This window comes from Streptopelia decaocto (genome assembly GCF_964273445.1).
Source record: "Streptopelia decaocto genome assembly, chromosome: 2".
NCBI classification, from domain to species: domain Eukaryota; kingdom Metazoa; phylum Chordata; class Aves; order Columbiformes; family Columbidae; genus Streptopelia; species Streptopelia decaocto.
In genome coordinates, this window is record NC_138655.1 from 118,182,519 (window position 1) to 118,203,547 (window position 21,029).

Below are 21,029 nucleotides of genomic sequence, written 5' to 3' on the forward strand. Positions count from 1 at the left end.
GCGGTGGCGCCGGAAGCCGGCGGCGGCTCCGCCAAGGGTGGCGGCAATGGCGGGCTGGGGCCTGCTGGGCCGGCTTGGGGGGCGGCTGTGGGCGGCAGCACCGGGGAGGCCGCTCTGGGCCGCGGCTTCTGGCAGCAGGTAGCGGAAAGGCTGGGAGGGAACGGGGCTGCTTCGGGGGGCGGGAGGGGTGCGGGGCAGAGCCGGGGGCAGAGAGGGCCTGGCCCATGTTGCAGCCCCGGAGTGACGGGCGCCTCGGCCGCCCCTTCCCCTAGGCGGCATCTCTGGCCTCAGCCGTTCGAGAGGTCTCTGGGTGCAGCCTGTTCGCCCTTGCAAAGGCGGGGGTGCCCCGGGTTAGTGCTGGGGCGCTCAATCGTCAGATACAGCCCCAGTCTGCGCGGGAGTTAGGGCAAGGTGTGCGTATTTGCACCTAAAATATCTTTGTTTCATAGTGAGTGAGGTGACCTGCTGTGTTTTGAGTCCCCGTGGGCCGCCCTTATAACTGGCCATTAGCATCCTCCAACTGCACTGTTCAGTACTCAGCTCCATTGTACTTGCAGAGGATTAAGAGGCATTCAGGGGTTTTGTAGCACTCACAAAAATTAAAGCAGTGTGGTTAAACTACTGTAGCTGTTGAGCGGTGAATGTAAAATCAGAGAGTTGTTTGGGCTGGAAGGCAGCTGGGGAGGTTTCTGTTCCAGTCTCTTGCACACAGTGTGACCAGCTCTGGGGTCAGACCAGGTTGTTCAGGGTTTGGTTTGGCATTGAGAGCCTCCACGGACGGAGGCCGCACAGTCTTTCTGGGCCCCTGTTCCAGTGTTTGACTGTTCTCACGCTGAACTTTTTTTTTTTTCTTTACGACAAATCAGAACCCCTTTTTTCAGTTCATACTGATTCCGTCATTCTCCTGCCATTCACCTCAGTAAACATGGACTGGCTCTGTCTTCTCTGTAACATTCTCATAGGTATTGCAGAGCTGCTCTCAGGACCCCCTAAGCCACTTCTTCTCCAGACTAAACAAGCTCAGTTACCTCAAGCCTCTCACAGGGCAAGTCTTCCAGTCCCTGCCCATGTCTGTGCACCACTGCTGGACTCACTTGTTTATAAACATCCCTGTTGTGCTGGGGACCCGAAACTGGATTTAGTGTTGCAGATATGGTCTATTCAGAGTGCTGAAGAGGGGATGATAACTGCTTCCCTTGTTTTCCTGACTGTGCTGCTGTTGATACAGCCCAAGCTGCTGTTAGTCTTCACTGCTGCCGGGAGCCTGCTAGCTCTTTTTTTACCTTTTTGCCTCCCAAGTCCTTTGCCTATCTGGGGACCACCTCTGCTGAAGTCACAGCCTGCAAGAGATTATTCCATCCCAAGTGTGGGACTTTACATTTCTTCTTTATGAATTTCATCAGGTTCCTTGTTGGCCTGTCCTTCTTATGGCAGAGCGATGCCCTTGACTATTGTTAACTGCTCCCTTCAGTTCAGTTTTATTTGCAAACTTAAGAAGGATGCACTTGTCCTCTCTTACAAGTCACTGAAAAAGATGCTAAACAGAACAAGTCCCCAAATAGACTCTTGAGGAACTCTACTTGTAATGGGCGTTCTAGTAGAGTGAAAACCGTTAACTGTGACTCTTTCATCCTGATGATCCACCCAGGTTTTTGCCCATCTGATACCCCACCCATCCATGCCATAACATCCTAGTTTGGATAGAAGGATGCTGCAGGAGACTCTGTTGAAAGCCTTGCTAAAGTTAAGCAACACCCAGTGCTGTTTCTTCGTTCATGGATATAGCTTTTTTCTCACAGAAGGAATGGCTGGTTGTCTTACTGTTACTTCCCCCAGTTTGATGTACTTGAGAATACTTTAAAAGTTAGATGAGAGCATAACAAACAATTAAGTGGTGTTGGTCAGGTGTGGCCAGTTTGTGTGATGGTGGCTCAATAGCTTGCTAGTATAATTTCAATCTTCGTTACTGTAATATGCACTGCTATAGTTATGTAGTATATATTACATTATGAACATATGTGTTATGTGACATTATTTGAACTGATAAGACACTTAAAACTTTTTTCCATCACTGGAAAGGGGGCAGCTGGGCTTTGTAGTCAGGCATGTTAACAGTGCAACATGGTGGCACGAGCATCTTTCTGAAGAGAATGTCGAGTTCCTCAAGAAGATAACTGCAGAGGAATATAAAGCTCAGACAGCCAGCAAGCTGTGCCCTCTGAAAGATGAACCATGGCCGCTGAACGAGTGGAAACCAGGTGAGAAAGTATCTCTTCTGAAACACCAAACTCATGCTGAAATTATTCTTGTTCTGTTTTTGCATGCAGCACATTGTGGTTGCTCACTCGCCCCTGATGGGATGGGGGAGACAATTGGAAGGGTAAAAGTGAGAAAAGTCATGGGCTTCGATAAGGACAGTTTAATAGGTAAAGCAAAAGCTGCTCACACAAACAAAGCAAAACAAGGCGTTCAGCCATCTCCAGGAAAGTCAGGCTCCATCACACATGGTGGCATTTGTCTCCCCAGGTAACCATTACTCTGAATGTCCCCCCGCTTCCTTCTTCTTCTCCCAGCTGTATACACGGAGCATGATGTCATATGATCTGGAACATCCCTTTGGTCAACTGGGGTCAGCTATCCCAGCTGTTTCCCCTCCCAACCCCTTATGCACTCCCCGCCTTCTTGCTGATGGGGTGGTGTGAGGAGCAGAAAAGGCCTTGACTGTGTAAGCTCTGCTCAGCAGTAGCTAAAACATACCTGTGTTATTGACACTGTGTCCAGCACAAATCCAAAACATCACACCATACCAAGTACTATGAAGAAAATTAACCCTACCCCAACCAAAACCAGCACACAGTAACATCAGGATTGTGTCTGGTAAAGGATTCTCCTTATTGCTTTTACCTCAGTCATCCAACACATCTCCTAGTAAATAAGTAAATGTAATACACTAGCTCTCTAAAAAGCATTTTAAGTATTACATGCTAAGAGCCTTGTAAAAACTTTTAGTCCAAATTAACACTTGACCAGTCCCACTGTTGTACAATGACAAGATAATAAACTAAGAATTAACAAAAAAAGACTCCCAAGAATATAAAGTATATGAACTTGAAAACGTTCTTGTAAATATTGCTGGGCTCTGAAGAAAAGCTGTAGCATATAGTACATCCAGTTCTATTCAGTTATTCATAGAATCGTAGAATTGTCTCAGGTTGGAAGTGACTCATGAGGATCCTTCAGTCTGACTCCCTGCTCCTCACAGAACTACCTAAAACTAAGCCATATGACTAAGAGTGTTGTCCAGATGCTGCTTGAACTCTGACAGTCTTGGTGGTGTGACCACTTCCCTGAGGAGCCTGCTCCAGTGACCAACCACCCTCCCAGTGAAAAACCTTTTCCTTATGTCCAAAGCTGTACAGAGTAAAACACAGCACAAAGGTTTTGAATCTTCAGAAGTGTCACCTAGTTTGACAGCAAACAGCAGAATCTTCAAATCCATGACAAGATCCTTGGATATGACAGTGGAAACTGAAACAAGGAGCATTTTTTTAACTTTAAAGCATTTATTGTTCATCTTAAGTGAGCTGTTTTTCATGGCATGAACTGTCAGAAGCCAGACATGACAGGTTGCCTTTGCTGTACAGTTGCAGTGACAAAAATATGCAGAGGTTGGGGGGAGGAACCTACTACAGTAAACTTTTAAATAGTTAGTTTGACTCTAGTGAAACTAACTGCATGTGAGTTGTATTTTCTAAAAAAAAAAAAAAGGGTCTGAAGCATTGGTTGTTCTGAACTTAATGGGGAACATGTTGCATGTTCTATCAAACACAGCTGGAACAAACAGAACTTTGCTACTGGAATTAAAAAGTGGGCAGGTTATTCCCAGCCTACCCCCAGGTAGTCAGTGATGTTTTATCGACTACTTCAACTGCTTAGGACAGATCATGACCAAGTTCATGGGACTTTGCAGGTTATAAGATTTCAAATATTAAATGTGGAGTTGCATCTGTACTCTGTTTTGATTTACAGATTCCATCAGAGTTGGTGTTGTTGCAGTAAAACTGGGAATGATGCCAATATGGACCAAGTCAGGAAAAAAACACGCTGTGACACTCCTTAAGGTGAAATAAATCATAACAAATGTAATCTTCTATACTGTATTCAGAATGTTAACCAGAAGATTTAGGCAAAAATGAAACTTGTACAGAGTAGGAAATCCCGTAGTGAAAGGAAAGATTTCTTTCAGTCCTGCGTAATACACCATGCCTGTTCTCCATTTGTATCCAAAACTTTCTAGGAGTGGTGTGCCTTTTGCCACAGGTATTCAAGTGCTGCAGAACCATGTGTGATATTACCTACGTGAGGAAAGATGGGAGGACAATAGAAAGTTCAGGTTCGCTACCCCACTTGATTTTTTTTCTTTTCTTGTCACCTGCAGGCACTTGTTTCAGCCTGGTTGCTGAGCCTTGGTAGCCCTGAAGCTGCTGCTTTGTATTCTCTGGCAGCCACTACTGTGACAAAGCTGTTCGCTGACTTGTTGCTGCTGTGTGATAGACCAGTCCTGTCAAGGGCGTGAGGTTTACAGGGCAAAGGAACAGGAGTCTAAAATGTGGGCTCGTACTGTATGCTTTGCTGCTGCATACAGTAGAGATTTTGCAGACATTGCAGGCAAAAGATGACTATAAAAGTTTATTTGATTTCTAGAGCATTTATGAAAATATAATTTGCACTCTACTAATAACTTTTTCTTGATATAAACCTTTAATTGATTGGAAAAAAAAGCCTGTGGTAAACAGGTAACACACTCCCCTACTTGTAGGCAGTATCTTCTGTTATATAGATAAAAAGGAAAACAGAGACTGACTTTGTTTCACTTGTTTTGATAATTTCTTACAAGGGTCTCAAAGTGTACACATCTGCTTATACTCAAATAAACACTATTTTTCTTAAGGTGCAAGATTGCCATGTTTTAAGATACATTTCAAAGGAAGAATCAGGTGGAAAAACATCTAAACTACTTGTTGGAGGCAAAAATGGATCTCCTTTTTTTGTAAGTAAACCACTTTGGTTGGTGTTTTTTTTTAATAGTTGTTTGTGTTGTGATTACAGTACAAAAGTAGCATAGGTAGATGTCTCTAAAAGACTAATTGGCAGGTATGCATGCTTTCAAATTGATCTTTTATCGCATCCACCCTTACTTATCTCCTTAATGCTGGTGTTGATTCTTGGTTAAGAGAACTGCAAGAACAACTTTTAGAAAGTTTTGCATTTTTATTCTCTATCAGGGCTGTGGGCTTAGGAACTTGCTTTGATGTGCAGTGTCTCATACCATTTTATTAGCTTTAGTTGTAAATTTTCCACAGGTCTGTTGAGATTGTTTAATTTGCATACAGTTTTATTGATGAGTAAGTTTAAGACTTAAATTTTCAGGAAGATAGCTTTGTGATTATAACTCATCAACAGTGATATCAAAGCCACTCACTTGTTTAGACACTGCAAATGCTTGATGTGGAATTCTCAGCCACCTTCAGTGGCGAAGGTTGTCTAACAGAGCTGTCATTCCCGAGAAGGAAAATTGAATTATAGATCAAGGCAGAAACAAAGCTTTCCTTCAGAGGATTGCAGTTTCTGTGATCCATTATTTCTACAGAATATCACTTTTCACTTTGTGCAGTATCCTGGCACTCATTTGTTTGATTTAGGCAAGTAAAAAAACCTAGGACTTGTGATTACTTAGCAGATAATCTGAGTTGGCAATTGTGGTTTTTTGAGGACATATATTTCCCTTTGTCAAACAGAAGGTTGTCCCAGAGCGTCAAAATGAATCTGTGTACTTGTTTTTACTTTAGTGGAGGTGAGGGAAGAAGGAGTTTTTTTCATTTGATAAATTAGTTGGCTTTTGTAGTATATTCTACTGATTTTGAACTGGCTTCTATTTTAAGGTATCTTTATTTTATTCAGTGGATTTATACCATGTTTTGTCATCACTGCTTCTACTTTTCAGATATCATATCTTCTCACTCCAGGCTATTTCCACTTTCCAGGTGTGACATTTTTCCTGGAGAAGTTACACCTGTGTTTTTTCTTTCCTGTTACTTTGGTTTAAGACATACAAGAATCATGTTAATAATAACTTTCAAGTTGATCTCTTCATAAAGATGATGTTAGCAATGATTTCGATGTGTTGTCAGATTGAAAATGTGCAGGAAGAAAGGAGGAATACAGAAAATCTATATTTAAACAGCTCTTGTGAACTAAGAAAATTTCTTGAAAGCAGAACTACCTAAAAAGTCAACTCAATAATTTTCTAGTAGTTTGGCTTATATTAATGATTCTCTTCAACATAATTTGGTTGAACCTAGACTTATTTTAATGAAGAAATAGATTAAATATCCATAGACAAATCTGTGGTGTGGACCTGGCCTGAGACCAAGCTCTGGACTGTTGTTGTCATCATTGTTATTATCATCATTGTATAAACTACATAATTTCTAAGATTCTGGCACAGAGATTCTGAACAATTTTACTCGTTAAGGTACTAACAAATTATGTCTTTCTGTGATTTAGATGCAGGTTCGAATCATTGCTCTACTACCCTGTTTCCCCAAAAATAAGACAGGGTCTTATATTAATTTTTGCACCAAAACTTATTACTTTTTTACATGTATAGCTGCCTGGACACTATTTAAATTGACTTTTTCATGGACTGTAACTAGGGCTTATTTTTTGGAGTAGGGCTTATTTTTTGGAGTAGGGCTTATTTTTTGGAGTAGGGCTTATTTTTTGGAGTAGGGCTTATATTTTGAGCATCCTCAAAGATCCTGAAAAATCATGCTAGGGCTCATTGTCAGAGTAGGTCTTATTTTCAGAGAAACACAACATGTTTCTTAGTCTTTTTATGTGTTTCTTTTCTCTTTGAAGTGGCTGCATGTGAGAATTAAGAGAAAGCAGAATGATACTGTATTGTATTAGCACAAGAAGTTTATCTGCTGTTAATTCCTCATAAAAACATTTGTCTTCCTCAGATTCCTCCCAGCTACTGATTTTTAATGAATTCACTCTAATGATTCTCTCAGTAATTTTACCAACAAAGTGTTTCATGTATTTGAGTGTCAATTGCTTAAAAATGATAAGGGGTATTGTGTTTTTAGCAAGATTTTTTTTTTTCCTTTTTAGCTCGATGTATGTCAGTCTACTACAAGAGAACAGATTTGTCATGATTTTTAATGCAAAATTATTCTCAAAAGTACAATTCTGCCAGTGTTCTAACATTTTTTTTTTGTCAAAAATGCTTTTGTACGCTTCCCTTAGGTGAGGGTATATCGATCATTTTCCTATAGTACTGGAAGATACTGTTGGTCTTTTAAAAATAAGAACATCTTGTGAATTCAGTCAGTGTTCTCTTCAGTGTTGCTTTTTAGGAAGGCTTTGTAAAGGCTGCAGTGTTCTGTTTGTAGAAATATATCTCTCTGGCTTGACTGTTTGAAGAAACCTTGTTGTTGAAGTAGAACAGTGCAAGGCTATAGTAGGACTCTTGAGATGTGATTTTTACCCTTTGACTTCGCTTTTCTTCTGCTGTGGTAGTTCTTTCCAGAGCTCTCCTTGCTGTCATCTGAGGCACCACTTTTATATAACAGTGGAAATAAAGGATTGATATGCAGGCATTTAATAGAAAGGGGATTTCTTTATTTTTAATTATTATGTATGGTACTACAGTTTAATGCAGTTGTCCTCCATTTATTCCTCAAATTTTTGTGGTCTTAAGGGAGATTTTGTATTTAGTTGATGACTCTTTTTTGAAGGGTATTTGAAGTGCAAAACACTAAAAAAAATCTTTTAATTCTCAAAGACTTTGTATCTACCCTGCCTCCTCAAATAAGCACAGATTCATACATTTAACTTCTGTTTTGTCTTTGTCAGAGATGCTTTATCACCTTTCTCCCTCATTTTTCACAAAATGTCTCGTGGCACTTTTAAAGAGTTTTTTAAAATTGGAAGGGCAATATGTAGATTTTCAAAATAAACTTACGTAACAATTATAAAGTTATTCACATTATTTTAAAATGCACAGAGTTATTTTTGAGAGAGAACTGCACAGAACTTTTGAAAAGTGAACCTCAGAGATGTGACTATCCAAGTGTGACAGTATTGTCAGATGCTTAAATTGCTTTCTAGGAGAATTCATTTGAAGAAAAATCAGCTGCATTTCTTTTTTTCCTATGTCCACAGTTTTCCTCTATTGCTATTTCCATTGCTTGGTATCATTTCAGTGGTCAGCAGTTCTCTGAGTTGTCTTGTTTAAAATAGCTGAGAACAATTTTAAGTATTTTTAACTTTGTCAGACTCCTCTAAAAAGAAGAGCCCTTCTTTAGTAAGTCAGCAGTAATTAATCACTGAGTGTACTTGATACATCTTAAAAATACATGAATCATAAACTTGTTCTTTGTTTTTCCTTTTTTCGTCCAGAGACTCTAGATGCTTTTCTATGGGAAGTTAAGCATTTCTAGGAGTGTCTGCAAGACCAGGCTTTATTTCTATGGTTTTGTTAGTTAAATAAATTATATTCATGATGATGTGGAACTAAGTCATTAAAAGCTTTGAAACAGAGAAAATGCTTTTAAAGTAGTACAAAACTCTTTAAAAGTCATGAAAAGTCATATTTTGTGTACATTATAAGTGATTAGTTTCCATTTCTGATCTTAGAAATCTTCATGTATCTCTTGTTTATGTGTTGTAGCTGTAGTGTAACTAGTTGACAGAAAATAAAATGCAGACACTGGAGTTGTAAAGTAATTGTATATAGAGTTTAAATGCTTATTCTCAAGATAAAAGTGTAGGGTAATATATCTGTTTCTCTGAGTGGTGTTGACAATCTGTAATCACTTTCTGTGTGAGGTTGATCCTTGGGTATTTTAAGATCACTTCTTTTTTATGTCTGCTCTTTGTTCCAGAAATCAGAGGCTGCAATGGAAATTTTTAAAGAAGCTGGAGTCCCGCCAAAGCAGAAAGTTACAACATTTAATGTAACAGATGATGCCATTATTAAACCAGGTGATCTTTTTGAGCTACTGAATATTGTATGCATAATCATTTGATGCCTGCCACTTCTTGTAGATCTAAACCCAGTTATGATGTACATTTCATTTTTGTTCTATGTGAAAATTTTTGAATTCTTATTTCTTTATCATTGAGCACAAACTTTTTTGCTAGGGAAATCTAGAAAATGGACTTTACTTTCAAGATGATGAGAAGTAGGATTTTTTCCTTAGTATGTTTCCATTCCTTAGAAAATAAGTCAATTCCAAGCTAGCTAATATAAAAATATAAGTGTCTAACCTTGACTCACTTGTTGGGAATAAATACGAATGTGTTTACTGGAAATTCTCCAATTATGAGGATGGCACCAAGAAGTTTGTCATAATGTTTCTTGGGAGCCTAAAATAGCAGTCTGAGGTTTATTTCTTCCTGCTGCATTCACAAGCAGGACTGATGGCTGTCATGTATGGTGTTTTTTCTGGCACCTTGCAAAGTAAAATGCATTAAAACATGTTATAACAAATGTTCTCACTAAAAGTCAGTGGTGGAAGTTTGGAGATTTAATGGAAAGTTTTGAAGTTTTATTAGCCAATGTATTTAGGTTGCTTTTTGATAGTTACAGGTATTTTCCTGAGAGTTATGTAGAGTGGTAAATTCTAATGTATTACATCTTTATTTGCCATTAGAGAAGGCTTTTACAAGACCTTATTAAGACAGTGCGGTAACTGATAAAAATCGAACCTAGCATGAAATGGATGTTTGGACCAGTAAATGGAACTAAAAGCTTCAGATAAAGCAGAATGGCAGGTTTTCAATAAACTGATTTTGCAGTTTCTGTATTTTGTACATAACATCCTTCATGTACTTGGCTTTCTATCAGTTGCTTGCTGCTGACAGGCATTGTACCTCAGGTGTGAATAGATTATTTCACAGAATCACAGAATGTCAGGGATTGGAAAGGACCTCAAAAGATCATCTAGTCCAGTCCCCCTGCCGGAGCAGGAACACCTAGATGAGGTTACACAGGAATGTGTCCAGGCGAATTTTGAATGTCTCCAGAGTAGGAGACTCCACAACCTCTCTGGGCAACTGTTCCAGTGTTCCGATACCCTCACTGAGAAGAAGTTTCTTCTCAAAGTGGAACCTCCTGTGTTCCAGTTTGAACCCATTACCCCTTGTCCTACCGTTGGTTGTCACTGAGAAGAGCCTGGCTCCATCCTCATGACCCTCACCCTTTATATATTTGTAAACATTAATAAGGTCACCCCTCAGTCTCCTCTTCTCCAAGCTAACGAGACCCAGCTCCCTCAGCCTTTCCTCATAAGGGAGATGCTCCACTCCCTTCATCATCTTTATTGCCCTGTGCTGGACTCTCTCCAGCAGTTCCCTGTCCTTCTTGAACTGAGGGGCCCAGAACTGGACACAATATTCCAGATGGGGTCTCACCAGGGCAGAGTAGAGGGGAAGGAGAACCTCTCTGGACCTACTAACCACCCCCCTTCTAATACACCCCAGGATGCCATCGGCCTTCTTGGCCACAAGGGCACAGTGCTGGCTCATAGTCATCCTGCTGTCCACCAGGACCCCCAGGCCCCTTTCCGCTACGCTGCTCTCTAATATGTCATTCCCTATCTTAAGATAACATTAATTAATATAAGGATTTTTGTGCTTGAGTTTTAGGAGATGTTTGCATGATTTCAGTTTGTGTTCATACTGACTTGAAAATGGCATGAAATTTGTGTGGACATGAAGCAGTTAATTTTTTTTTTTTTAATTGACTGAAAACAGGCTTGAAACTTTGCTGAAGATGCAGCTGAGATGGAACTGAGCAATGTGCTTAAGTAGTAACTACAAAGCATCTATTTTAGTCAGTGTGGTTTATAGAGAAGAACAAATAATATGTGAATAAACCCAAAGTTTTTCTTTCCTGTGACTGCCATCTACCCTGGACGGTAATGACTGGGGAGTGGTTTGAGGATTTCAACGCTTAGTTGAACGTGATCTCTCCTTTTCTTTTGCAGGTACTCCTTTGTATGCTGCTCACTTCCGCCCAGGGCAGTTCGTGGATGTTACTGCAAAAACGTAGGTTCCTAATGATTTAACGTGTACAGTTCATCTTTCAAACAGACTGGTTGGATTTCCCCCCCCTCTATTTGGCTTGAACTCGTGACTCACTAAAGCCGAAGTATAAGGGTAGTGGCAGAAAATAGAAGTCCGTTCAGCCATTGGGTAAAAAAATATCAAATTGTTTTTCTTTGAGGCTTATTTTTTATTTTTAACATGGTAGGTAAACAAATAATACTCTTAGGGCTGTGGTTTTGCCTGTCTTGTCTGTAGCACATTCACGATTAGCATGGAAGGGCTTGACAAAGAGCTTGAGAAAAGAGGTGCTCAAGCTTAGTACGGGCAAAGAGGTCTACAGTGTTGTATCTGTGGTATGTAGAAGTGGGGAATAAATGCTGAAAAGCATCAATTCCCAGACAGACTGTTTAATTTTGATGTGGTGTAGAGATGTGAAGAGAGATGTATCTTGTGGACCAAAAGAAAAGCAAAAAGATAGTGAAAATGTTTGGGCAGGCAACAGAGCTGTCATATTCCATTTTTATTTTCTCTCATATTCCAGCTCATCTCCTTGCCAGCAATGGCTAATAATCTTTAACGTGGGAGGAATAATTTCCTCTCAGACCACTGAAATGCCAAATTAGAGCTCAAGTGGTAGAGCATGTCAAAAGAAAACTGGCATCTTGCCTCAAAGACCAGTCATGCCTCCTCTGCTGCATCCGTGAGTTCTACTGCCCAAGAGAACTCCTATCTCCATGTTTCAGTGAAGTGTATTTTTGTCATGTTGTGATACCAAGACCATGTTTTGCATTTCATGTTTTATTTATTGTGTAATGGAGATAATACCCACATGGCCTTGTTGAAATATCATCCATTGTAGTTGTCTCACATATATGTAATACTTTTAAATATCTAATATTATTCACAGATCTTTGTATATATGGAGAAACTGATCATATCAGTACAGCTGAGTAGTTGATTCTAATATAGCTACACCTGACTACACGCATGGGGGCACCTTATTCTGAACAGGCGGTAAAGAAGTTGACTGGAATTAGTATTTTTCTATGTCAAACTTCTTATATAATACTTAGATCTGGTATGTTGTTCATTCTGCTTCTAAATTGCATTCAGGGAACAGCCTATAACAGACAATAACTTGTTTACAAAGTAAAGCACTGTGTCATTAGGAATACAGTCATTCCATGTAGATTAAATGTCACGCTTTGTTAAGGCAGAAAAGCTTTGTTTTTCTAGAATTATTTCAAGAACTAGGGAAGTGTTTTGGCAGTGTAAGAGATACTGATAAGCAGCCACAGGATATTGATTTGTATCTTGCTACATGTATTTGAAATTACTAGCAAGCAAAAAATAGACTGGGTTCCTGGACATGTTTGGTGAATCCATCTTATCTTTTAATTCAGTATTTCTAATCTATTATCTCCAGATATTTGTATGATCCCATTTCAGAAATTAGCTTTTTGTTCATACTGCTGACTTGGGTGGTGTATTACATGTAATCCCACTATACAGGTGCCTAATATAAAAGGAGAAGGAAAAATCCTTAAGCTAGAGAGAGAGAATTTTTTTATCATGTTTTTTCTGCCAATAGGATTATCTAATCATTCCAGTCTTTCTGTATCTGTGGCTTTTAAGCTTTTTCTGTGACTTACTTTCTGATTTCTACTTTTCGTGTTGCTTTCTTTATTTCTACTTTTGTAGAATGCTGCATTTATCACATTCTGTTAACTCTTGGGCAATAATTTAATTATTTTACTACATTTCAGTTTTTATTTGGGTCTTTAACTTTATTCCATACAGTTTCATTCATTGTTGTTTAGTCTCATACTTGGGTGAGGTTAATCTGTCATTATTTTTCAGAATGCTGTATCCATCCTTCTTAGTTTACTGTACCTGTAAGTACAGATTTCACAAAAATATCCAAGAAATGCTTGAGTGAAGGGCAAACAAAGTTATTTTGGGAATGATTATAGCATTGATCTATAGCATTTGGGCTGTGCTGAAGGTGAAAAATGAGAACGTACTTCATATTGTACTTGTGTTCTGAATCTCCTCAAGAGGAGTCATCTTCTCCCTACTGAAAAAAGGAGGAGACTGGGGAGGTTTGGTCCACAGGCTGAAATGCGCCTTTGTACGTTAGTCTCTAAAGTCCCATTTTCAGGAGTGATGTAAGCACTTGAAAGATTGTAAGCTGTAGGGGCATTTTGAAAAGGTATTTAAGGATTCAAACCATTATGGGCTTAAGAGAGAGCAATTCCTAATAACTTGCTATCACCACTAGTAAAGCTTTCAGAAATATTGTTACATGAACACCTGTTTTCCTTCTTAAGATTGTCAGTAATTTTGTTTTACTGGAGAAAAGACTGAAGTGTGCACTGTTTGAAATCATATAGATGATAATAGCAGCACAGTTGTTAATAGCATGATTAATTCTAATTATTCCTTTAAAAAGGAAAGGAAGAAAACTAATGTCACCTTAGTGAGAAGATAATAGAGTGGAATATAAAGGGTATTTTAATTTTTTACCAGCTTTTAATGAGTCAGGTGAGCAAGATACCTTTTTGGTGTGCTTTCTTCTGCTAAGACGTAAATAAAAAATACGCTGCTTAAAATTGACAAAGCTTTTCTCAGTTATTTTAACGCAGAAAAAGCTACTTGTGGTACATTTTAGAAGTCTTGGTTAGCATCTTAATTTGGTTACAAAAGTCTAGGGTACTTTTTTATGACTATATTCTTCTAAACTTTCCTTGCAAATATTTTTGTGGAAGTCTTTTGAAATGTTTTGATGCTTTTATACTTCTGAAGAAAAACACTTCCACAGAAATGAGAAGGTTCAGTTAAAGATGTATGCGGTTTGTTTATATTTGAAGTCTCGTAATTTGTTCAGCAGAGTATGAGTGGCTCTTAGAGCGCTGTCAGTCAGCAGCACGTCTGCATGCTGTCAGTCTTCTTTAGTGCTGAATTTTTTCCTTAGGACTTATTTTCAGCAATTTAAAAGCTCAGTCTTTTTAAGTTTTATAGCTGTCTTTGATGACGAGAGTTTTCCTTGGTGTTTCAGAGGTATGTTTCAAAAATATGTAGAGGCTTACTGCCCTTTTTGGAACAGCGGTAAAATTCAGAATCCCTGTGGTCTGGTTTAGCCCTGACATGCTTTGGGCTAAAATCCGCAGCACTGTGCAGAAACGCTTCTCTCACAGGCTGCGCTTCTGTGATCTCTTTAAGCTGATGTAGTCAAGACTGTTGCCCAAAGGGGAGGCGGTTCTCACTCCCACAGGGTTCCCATTCACCTTCTTTCACCAGTCCTGGTGTCCTGAGGTGCACAAAGGAAAAGATCAGTGTGAGGTATCCATATTCTTCTCTGGGTTCATTTTCAGCTGGATCAGTTGCACACCCCAGCTTGCCAATGAGCGAGTGAGCTGCTGTGCTAGTACCAACACATGGGGATGGGGAGAGGTGGCACCGTGTCTTAAGCCCAACGCTGGATGGCAATTGAGTTGTATTATATTGCCATTTTCTGCCACTTCATGACCTAGTTCATGAACGTTTCGGGAAAACTTTGGAACATCTGAAACTTTGCCACTCCAAAGAAAAAGCCAACAGTGGGTTTGGTTGAAATGTGTCAGAATTAAGTGGTGATTCTGATGTGTTTAGTTGTTTATTTAATTTTGCTAGGTTAACAGTGTCATCTGAGCCTGAAAGTATGCTCCAGAACATCTGAAATTATTTGACTAAGTAGTTGGAATCCTTTTCTTCTACAGCATCTAAATAATTGTCTTTTAAATTAGGTTAGTTTGAGGAGTTAGCAGCAAACTAAATTGTTGCTTAATTAGACTGCTTTATTCCAGTAGCTTTCCAAATTAAAGTTGGCTCATTAGGTACTGACGTTTTACTTGTATCAAACCTGGAAAATGAGGTTTTGTGCAAAATGAGGTGATCGACCTGAACAGCTGCTTTCCTAGGGTGAGACTAGAACAACCGTGTGTAATAAACTCTACTTTTAATTCTACAGAAATATTATTTTCCTTTCATTTAACATTTGCGTGTCTTAGTTTTGCATTTCATCATTGTGGGCTGTGATTCCTTTCTGGGGCTCAGGTAATCGTGCTTCAATTAAGCTAAGTAAAGTAAGTGAATTCCATGCATTGAAAAACACCTGGCATCTGTTCAGAAGTCAACAAGAACATATTCTTACAAATAATTGTTAAATTTTTGGCAGAATTGAAAAAGTTCAACAAAATTAAGCTATAAATCCTCCTCTGACTTTCCGTTGTATTTCTCGAACAGCATGCATCTTAAATTCTCTTCCGTCTTTATGTAAAACGAACATTAGTTTCAAAAGCACTTCAAATTTCAAACGAATTGGAAGAACATAAAGTATTTGCATTAGAAATACAGATAAATTTTGAGTCATGGAAAATTTATTCATAATATATACTTTTTGCACATAGTATAGAAATCTATCACTTGTCTGAGAACAGATCATAGTCACATCATGGTGGACTTAGGTTGGAAAAAACACTGTTCTTCTAGAATGATTGAAGTATATTGGCTGAGTTACTAAGTGCCTTGTTGAATAGTCCTCCTTTCTAAATTTGATTTAAACAGTTATTAGTATTTCCTTACTTTATTTTAAGCTTTGTTTGCCTTATATAATCCTGTAGGTTTTTTTTCTGGTTCCAGCATCATTTCAGATAGAGCATGAGTATACAAAGAAATATATAGTGTCTGTGTAACTGTTTTTCATCCTGACGTCTGTTTAAAGAAGATTATACATTGTTTATTCTTTAAAAGAACTAAAAAACCCTACAAAATTAAATAAAGCTATAACTTCTTATTTAGTTAATAAATGTTTTTATTTTCAATCGTGATGGTGACTGAGTCATGTTGAATAGGAAAGTTTAAAAAGTCATGAGGTAAAGTATATTTGTAGGTAATTCAGAGACCTTCAGTCAGTTTTTCAGCAATAAAAAATGAAACCATTCTAAAAAATTATTGAGCTACTATCATGAAAGAACTGTGGAGCAAAGTAAAGCATTATATATTTTGACATACTCTAATTTCATCATCGAGATATCTTTCCTTGGCTTTAGCCAGAATATTTCAGATGTTGGAGATTTGTTTTCATATTCCAGATCAAGAGATGCGTGAGAATTTTCAGGTTCACCAAAGTGCTCTTTTTCAGTCTGGCCACATTCTGTACGTTTCCTAAGGCTTCAGTATTGCAAACCGTGAGTCTTTTTTCACAGAAAACATGGGTGTAATTGGAAATACCAAGAAGCATACGAGCAGCATAATTTAGTCTATTGCAGAAATCATTAAACGCTAGCAACTCTACCTTGTGATATAATCACTTCTTTTTGAGTACATCTTATAGCATTTGATGAAGTAAATGTGGTGGGTTTTTTCCAAAATGCATCTTTTACAAGTTTTAATTATTTCTTACATTTTTATATTTTATTAGAAAGTACAATTTACACTTTTCTAAACTGTCCATGTCTAAAAATGAACAATCTGAAAGAAACATTGAAGTGATTTCATGACATCAGGGATTTATGCCTCTTGATTAAACTTGACAGTACTGTTTTCTTTTGAAATGGTAGCTTTTGATAGTTTTGTGGTTTTCTCTGAATTGCAAGTACGTTTCTGCAGCTAAAGAATTAATCATGCCCCCAATCTGCTTGCTCTGGTGCCCGCACAGCTGTTGTTGTGCAACCGACTTGCACTCGGTTTTGGAGAGTTTGCTAATTCCACCTTCCAGCTAGAGATGCCAGAAGTAGCCTAGTTGGTACACATGCCAAATAATAGATAGTTTCAAAGAAAAAAAAATAGCTTTTTGGCAGAACAGATATGAGTTTTCCTATAGCTTGGGTTTTGCAGTGTATTTCAGCGTTATTAGTTCCCTGGCAATCTGCAGATACAGAAAAAGACAAATTCTGGGCCTCTCTTAAAGCATAATTTTCAAAGCTTTTTTTTTTTATAAATATCACTATTTATTACTGCAGGCTTTCAAAATAAGGTGCTTAATGAGAAACTGCTGTAACAAACCCTTGCATCCTTTAGAATTCTGTCTTGTGTTTCTGATCCCAGATAACCCTGGTCCTCCCTCCTGCTCCCAAAGGAACAGATCCCTTCTTTAATCATATTCTGGCATTTCCTTAGTTAATTGTAGGAAAGGATCAAAAAGACCCTCAGTACTTTCTAACCAATGATTTTTATTTCAAACAGTTGGGTCTCTTTCTTCTGTGCCCAATTTAACTGGCATTGACCATGAGGTTCAGAGCAGGGAAGGGGAGAAACAAGAGATGGACATGGTGGTTGCGCAGGTCTTGTTTCCTTATGGTTCTGTGGCTTTAGGGAGTCTTTCCATTTGTGGCGGTTTGGACACTCGCTTGACTTGCTCTAGGCAACTAGGCCAGCAATTAGAGGGCAATTATTCAAATAGAAGAGGAAGGAATCCTGTTTTTTTGAGTTTTGGTATTTTCCACATTTGTATATTTTATGTCATTTTTAATGGCATTGCTTTTCTTGCCAGCAGAATGTAGTCCATAGAGACAACCTGCCCTATATATGCTCATACCTGTTTTTATTTTCCCGTGTTTGGCTGCAAGGTCCTAATGCTTCAATAGGACCGTGATATTGCAAAGTGCATTAGTAGAGAAAAGATTTCTTTAAATTGGAAGAAAAGGATCATCTTGTTAAATTAATTAAATAATCAGTGCAGCCGTAAACCCTGCGGGCAGACTTTTCCTTTTGGAAATGGACAATGCTTTAATCGGCTTTTCTTTTGTGCTGTGCTGAGGCAGTTTTTCCTGTTGAGTCTGTCCCTGCAGTAAACAGAAAACTCCAAAGCCAGTAATACTATAATATGCCTCATTAAGACATGGAGTCTGAAAATACGTTTTGTTTGTTATTGTGTTTTAGGCTTTACTTGTCAGATGAGCACACATACAACTGTTTTCAAGAGATGAGTCTATTGTAGTTTAGGAAATAAATGCACCTTGGTTTGTTTGTATGCTAGTCTGAGCAGCCATCTCTTCCTCTCTTGATGACCTGTCATTAGTTTTTTGTATGTGTTATTAATACAGTTGCTTTTTATTAGATTTTGTTGCTGCTGTTGTTGTGTTTTGTTTGTTTGTCTGTTGTGGTGTCCACTTGTTGAAAACTTCATTATGGTACCATGTATTGAGGACCATCACAGCAAGGAGCATTTTGGTCTTTGCCTGTTTGACTCTCATCTAGTGCTGCTTCTTCTGTAAAGCAACCTTTAAGTATTGGACTAGAATATGTTTATGATATAAAATACAGATTATGTGTTCTTAAAATGTGCTTTCTCTCTGCTAAGGCTTTGCTAAAGATCATGAGTCTGACTGAAATTATTGGTTATTGCTAGTAACCTTAAGTTTGACTAACCCAGGTTTGTTTCTTAATTATTTTTCTTTTCAGAATTGGTAAAGGTTTTCAAGGTGTCATGAAAAGGTGGGGATTTAAAGGCCAGCCTGCGAGCCACGGCCAGACGAAAACTCACAGACGTCCTGGAGCAATATCTACCAATGTGAGGATTCTTATTTCTTCTTATTTGCTGTTTAAACCTTCTTCAGTATTTTTAGAACTGCTTACTAAAAATGAACAATATCACAATAGCTACCTGTTACCACCTACTCTGTGCTAGCAGAGAATCCCAGCTGTTTCAAAGGAAGTTCAGAAACCTGTATGATGAGCAATGCCAATAGTTGTTCTCTTATGCCTCAATTTATGAATATTCTATATTGCTAGTGAGTGAGCAAATGTATTCTAGCTGAGCAAATTGTGGTATTTTTTAGTATAGCTGACAGAAATAGTCTTAAAGCTTCAGAGAGAGCTTGAAGAATCTTCTATCAGAGCGTTTATAGATCAGAAGGGATTTACTTGTTATTTTATACTGCAGATATAGTACTGTTCTGTGGAACCCTAGTTACTTTTATCACCTTGCCTGGCTTGTGTAGCTGCTTTATGAACTCTTTCATTCCCAAAATTGTTGGCTTCTTAGCACTTTTAGGCAAAGAGTAATAATTCAAGTTTCAAAATATGTATGAGTTTAAAAGCTCTTTGGACGAATGCATTTAAAACTTTGTCCCTATAAGGATTGCACAACAATTAGTCTGAACTAACAGGGATTTTTGCAAATTAGCTTCATTATATAGAATTAAGACCAACTGAGTCGCAGCACTGAACCTGAATTGTCTGCAATCTTCTCAGACAAATTAAAAGAAAAATTTGTAAAAAATAAGTAATACTTAAGAGAATAGTAAAAGCAAAAAGGCACCAGGCAACAAAGGTAGAGTAGTTGAGATTGTGAAAGCATACAGTACTGATTTATAGTCCTTTATTTTAACTGGAAAATGAATTCTACACCTGGCACTGTTTTCTCTGAAGACTGAAGAATGTAAATATTTGAAGATAAAACACTTTGTTTTAGCAGATGGTATTCATCATTAGAAAGTAACCTTCCTTTTCTTTAATTTAGAATTTCCTAAGCAGTAACAGTGCATATAATTTCACAAAGTCTATACAGTGGAAAATACTGTCGCGTATAGGTATGATGAAAAGGAAACAGAGTAAAGAATGAAATGGGGTAAAACTGCCTTGATTTTTATTTTCCAGTCTACTGTTGACCACCTCAGATGTTTTAGTAATCCTCCAGAATCATGTCCCTAGAAGTTAATTGTAGTTGATTGCCTGAAATCATGATTTTCACATGAGTTAGAAAAACCCCACATAAATAATGAATGAGAGTGGTGCAGGAAACTGAAACAAATCCCCAGATAATGCTATAGAACTGAAAATCATTGCACTCATTCCTGCCTTTTCTTTGCCACCTTTGCTCTCCAGGTTATGCCCAGCCAAATAAAAAGCAGATACAGAAACTAAGCAATAGCAGGGAATGTAATGTATTTAAAATGCTGATCAATATTCGATATTTTCAACACTGAAAATACCAGCATATTTGCTTTCCTGCTCTTCTTGAGTTTGTAAGATGCACCTCTTGCAATTACATGAATTTTTTGCCTTGTTTTTATCTAGAAAGCTTCCAAAGTTTATCGTGGAAAGAAGATGCCTGGTAAAATGGGTAACATCTATAGGACATCCTTTGGATTAAAGGTGAGTTCTGAGTGTACTAGAATGTGTGTAAGGTGGTCGCATTCCAAAGCGATGGACTCGGCCCTGGTGAACTGTCATTTCTGTCAGAATCCAGACAGGTGCATCTTGAAGCGAGCAACCTCTAAAGGCAAGAGCAGTGGATGTGTGCTCCTCTCTTCTAGTGGGTTACAAATAAAGTTATCTGAACTTCCTTTGCCTATGTGCAGTCCCTTGGGACTGGGCTTTCAGGTGATACTTCTACATCTGATGTGTTTTTCACTGTCCCCCTTGATTTTTGCCTTTGAAGTGGGAAAACAATCAGGCTTTTGGTGACCTTCAGTTAATGTTTTTATGCCTATTCCAATTGTTCAAACTCAGCCCAAGTCTGAGTTGTTTGAAGTCCTAACTTCATCATGGTCCTTCACTTTCATGTGCAAATAGTTTCTGTCTAGGTTCTATGTGCACAGTTGTAGCAGTTCCTGGGCTATTACAGCTGCTCTTTCCTGTCTCTGAACACAACCTCTGCAGTTTGCACAAAAAAAACATATTAGCGTCTAGTTTGAAAAAAAAAAAAAGTGTGCTGCTGCTCTCTGCTAACTAAAACTAATGATTTGTAACAGAAAATGTGAATGTTCAGTTGAGCACCTCCTGGAATTAAGAAATTAACAAATGATCACAGTAACATTTTCCTGAGCATATTTGTTTTAATTTGTCAACAGCTATTGCTGTTAGAGGGAAAAGAAACTTGGGAGCTTCTGTTGGTGTTATGCTGAGTGAAAAACTGCTTTACCAAA

The 21,029-nt window shown here is 38.3% G+C and overlaps 1 protein-coding gene across 1 annotated transcript in view; it reads left to right on the forward strand.

The window, feature by feature from the left end:
- Positions 1–21,029, forward strand: part of MRPL3 (mitochondrial ribosomal protein L3) — a 31,056-nt gene continuing 10,027 nt past the window's right edge. The window contains exons 1-8 of the mRNA XM_082046655.1: positions 1–138; positions 2,080–2,258; positions 4,030–4,121; positions 4,952–5,050; positions 8,952–9,051; positions 11,058–11,118; positions 18,562–18,670; positions 20,179–20,256. Coding sequence (XP_081902781.1) covers positions 47–138; positions 2,080–2,258; positions 4,030–4,121; positions 4,952–5,050; positions 8,952–9,051; positions 11,058–11,118; positions 18,562–18,670; positions 20,179–20,256 — 810 coding nt within the window. The 5' untranslated portion in view covers positions 1–46. The remainder of the gene's footprint in view (positions 139–2,079; positions 2,259–4,029; positions 4,122–4,951; positions 5,051–8,951; positions 9,052–11,057; positions 11,119–18,561; positions 18,671–20,178; positions 20,257–21,029) is intronic.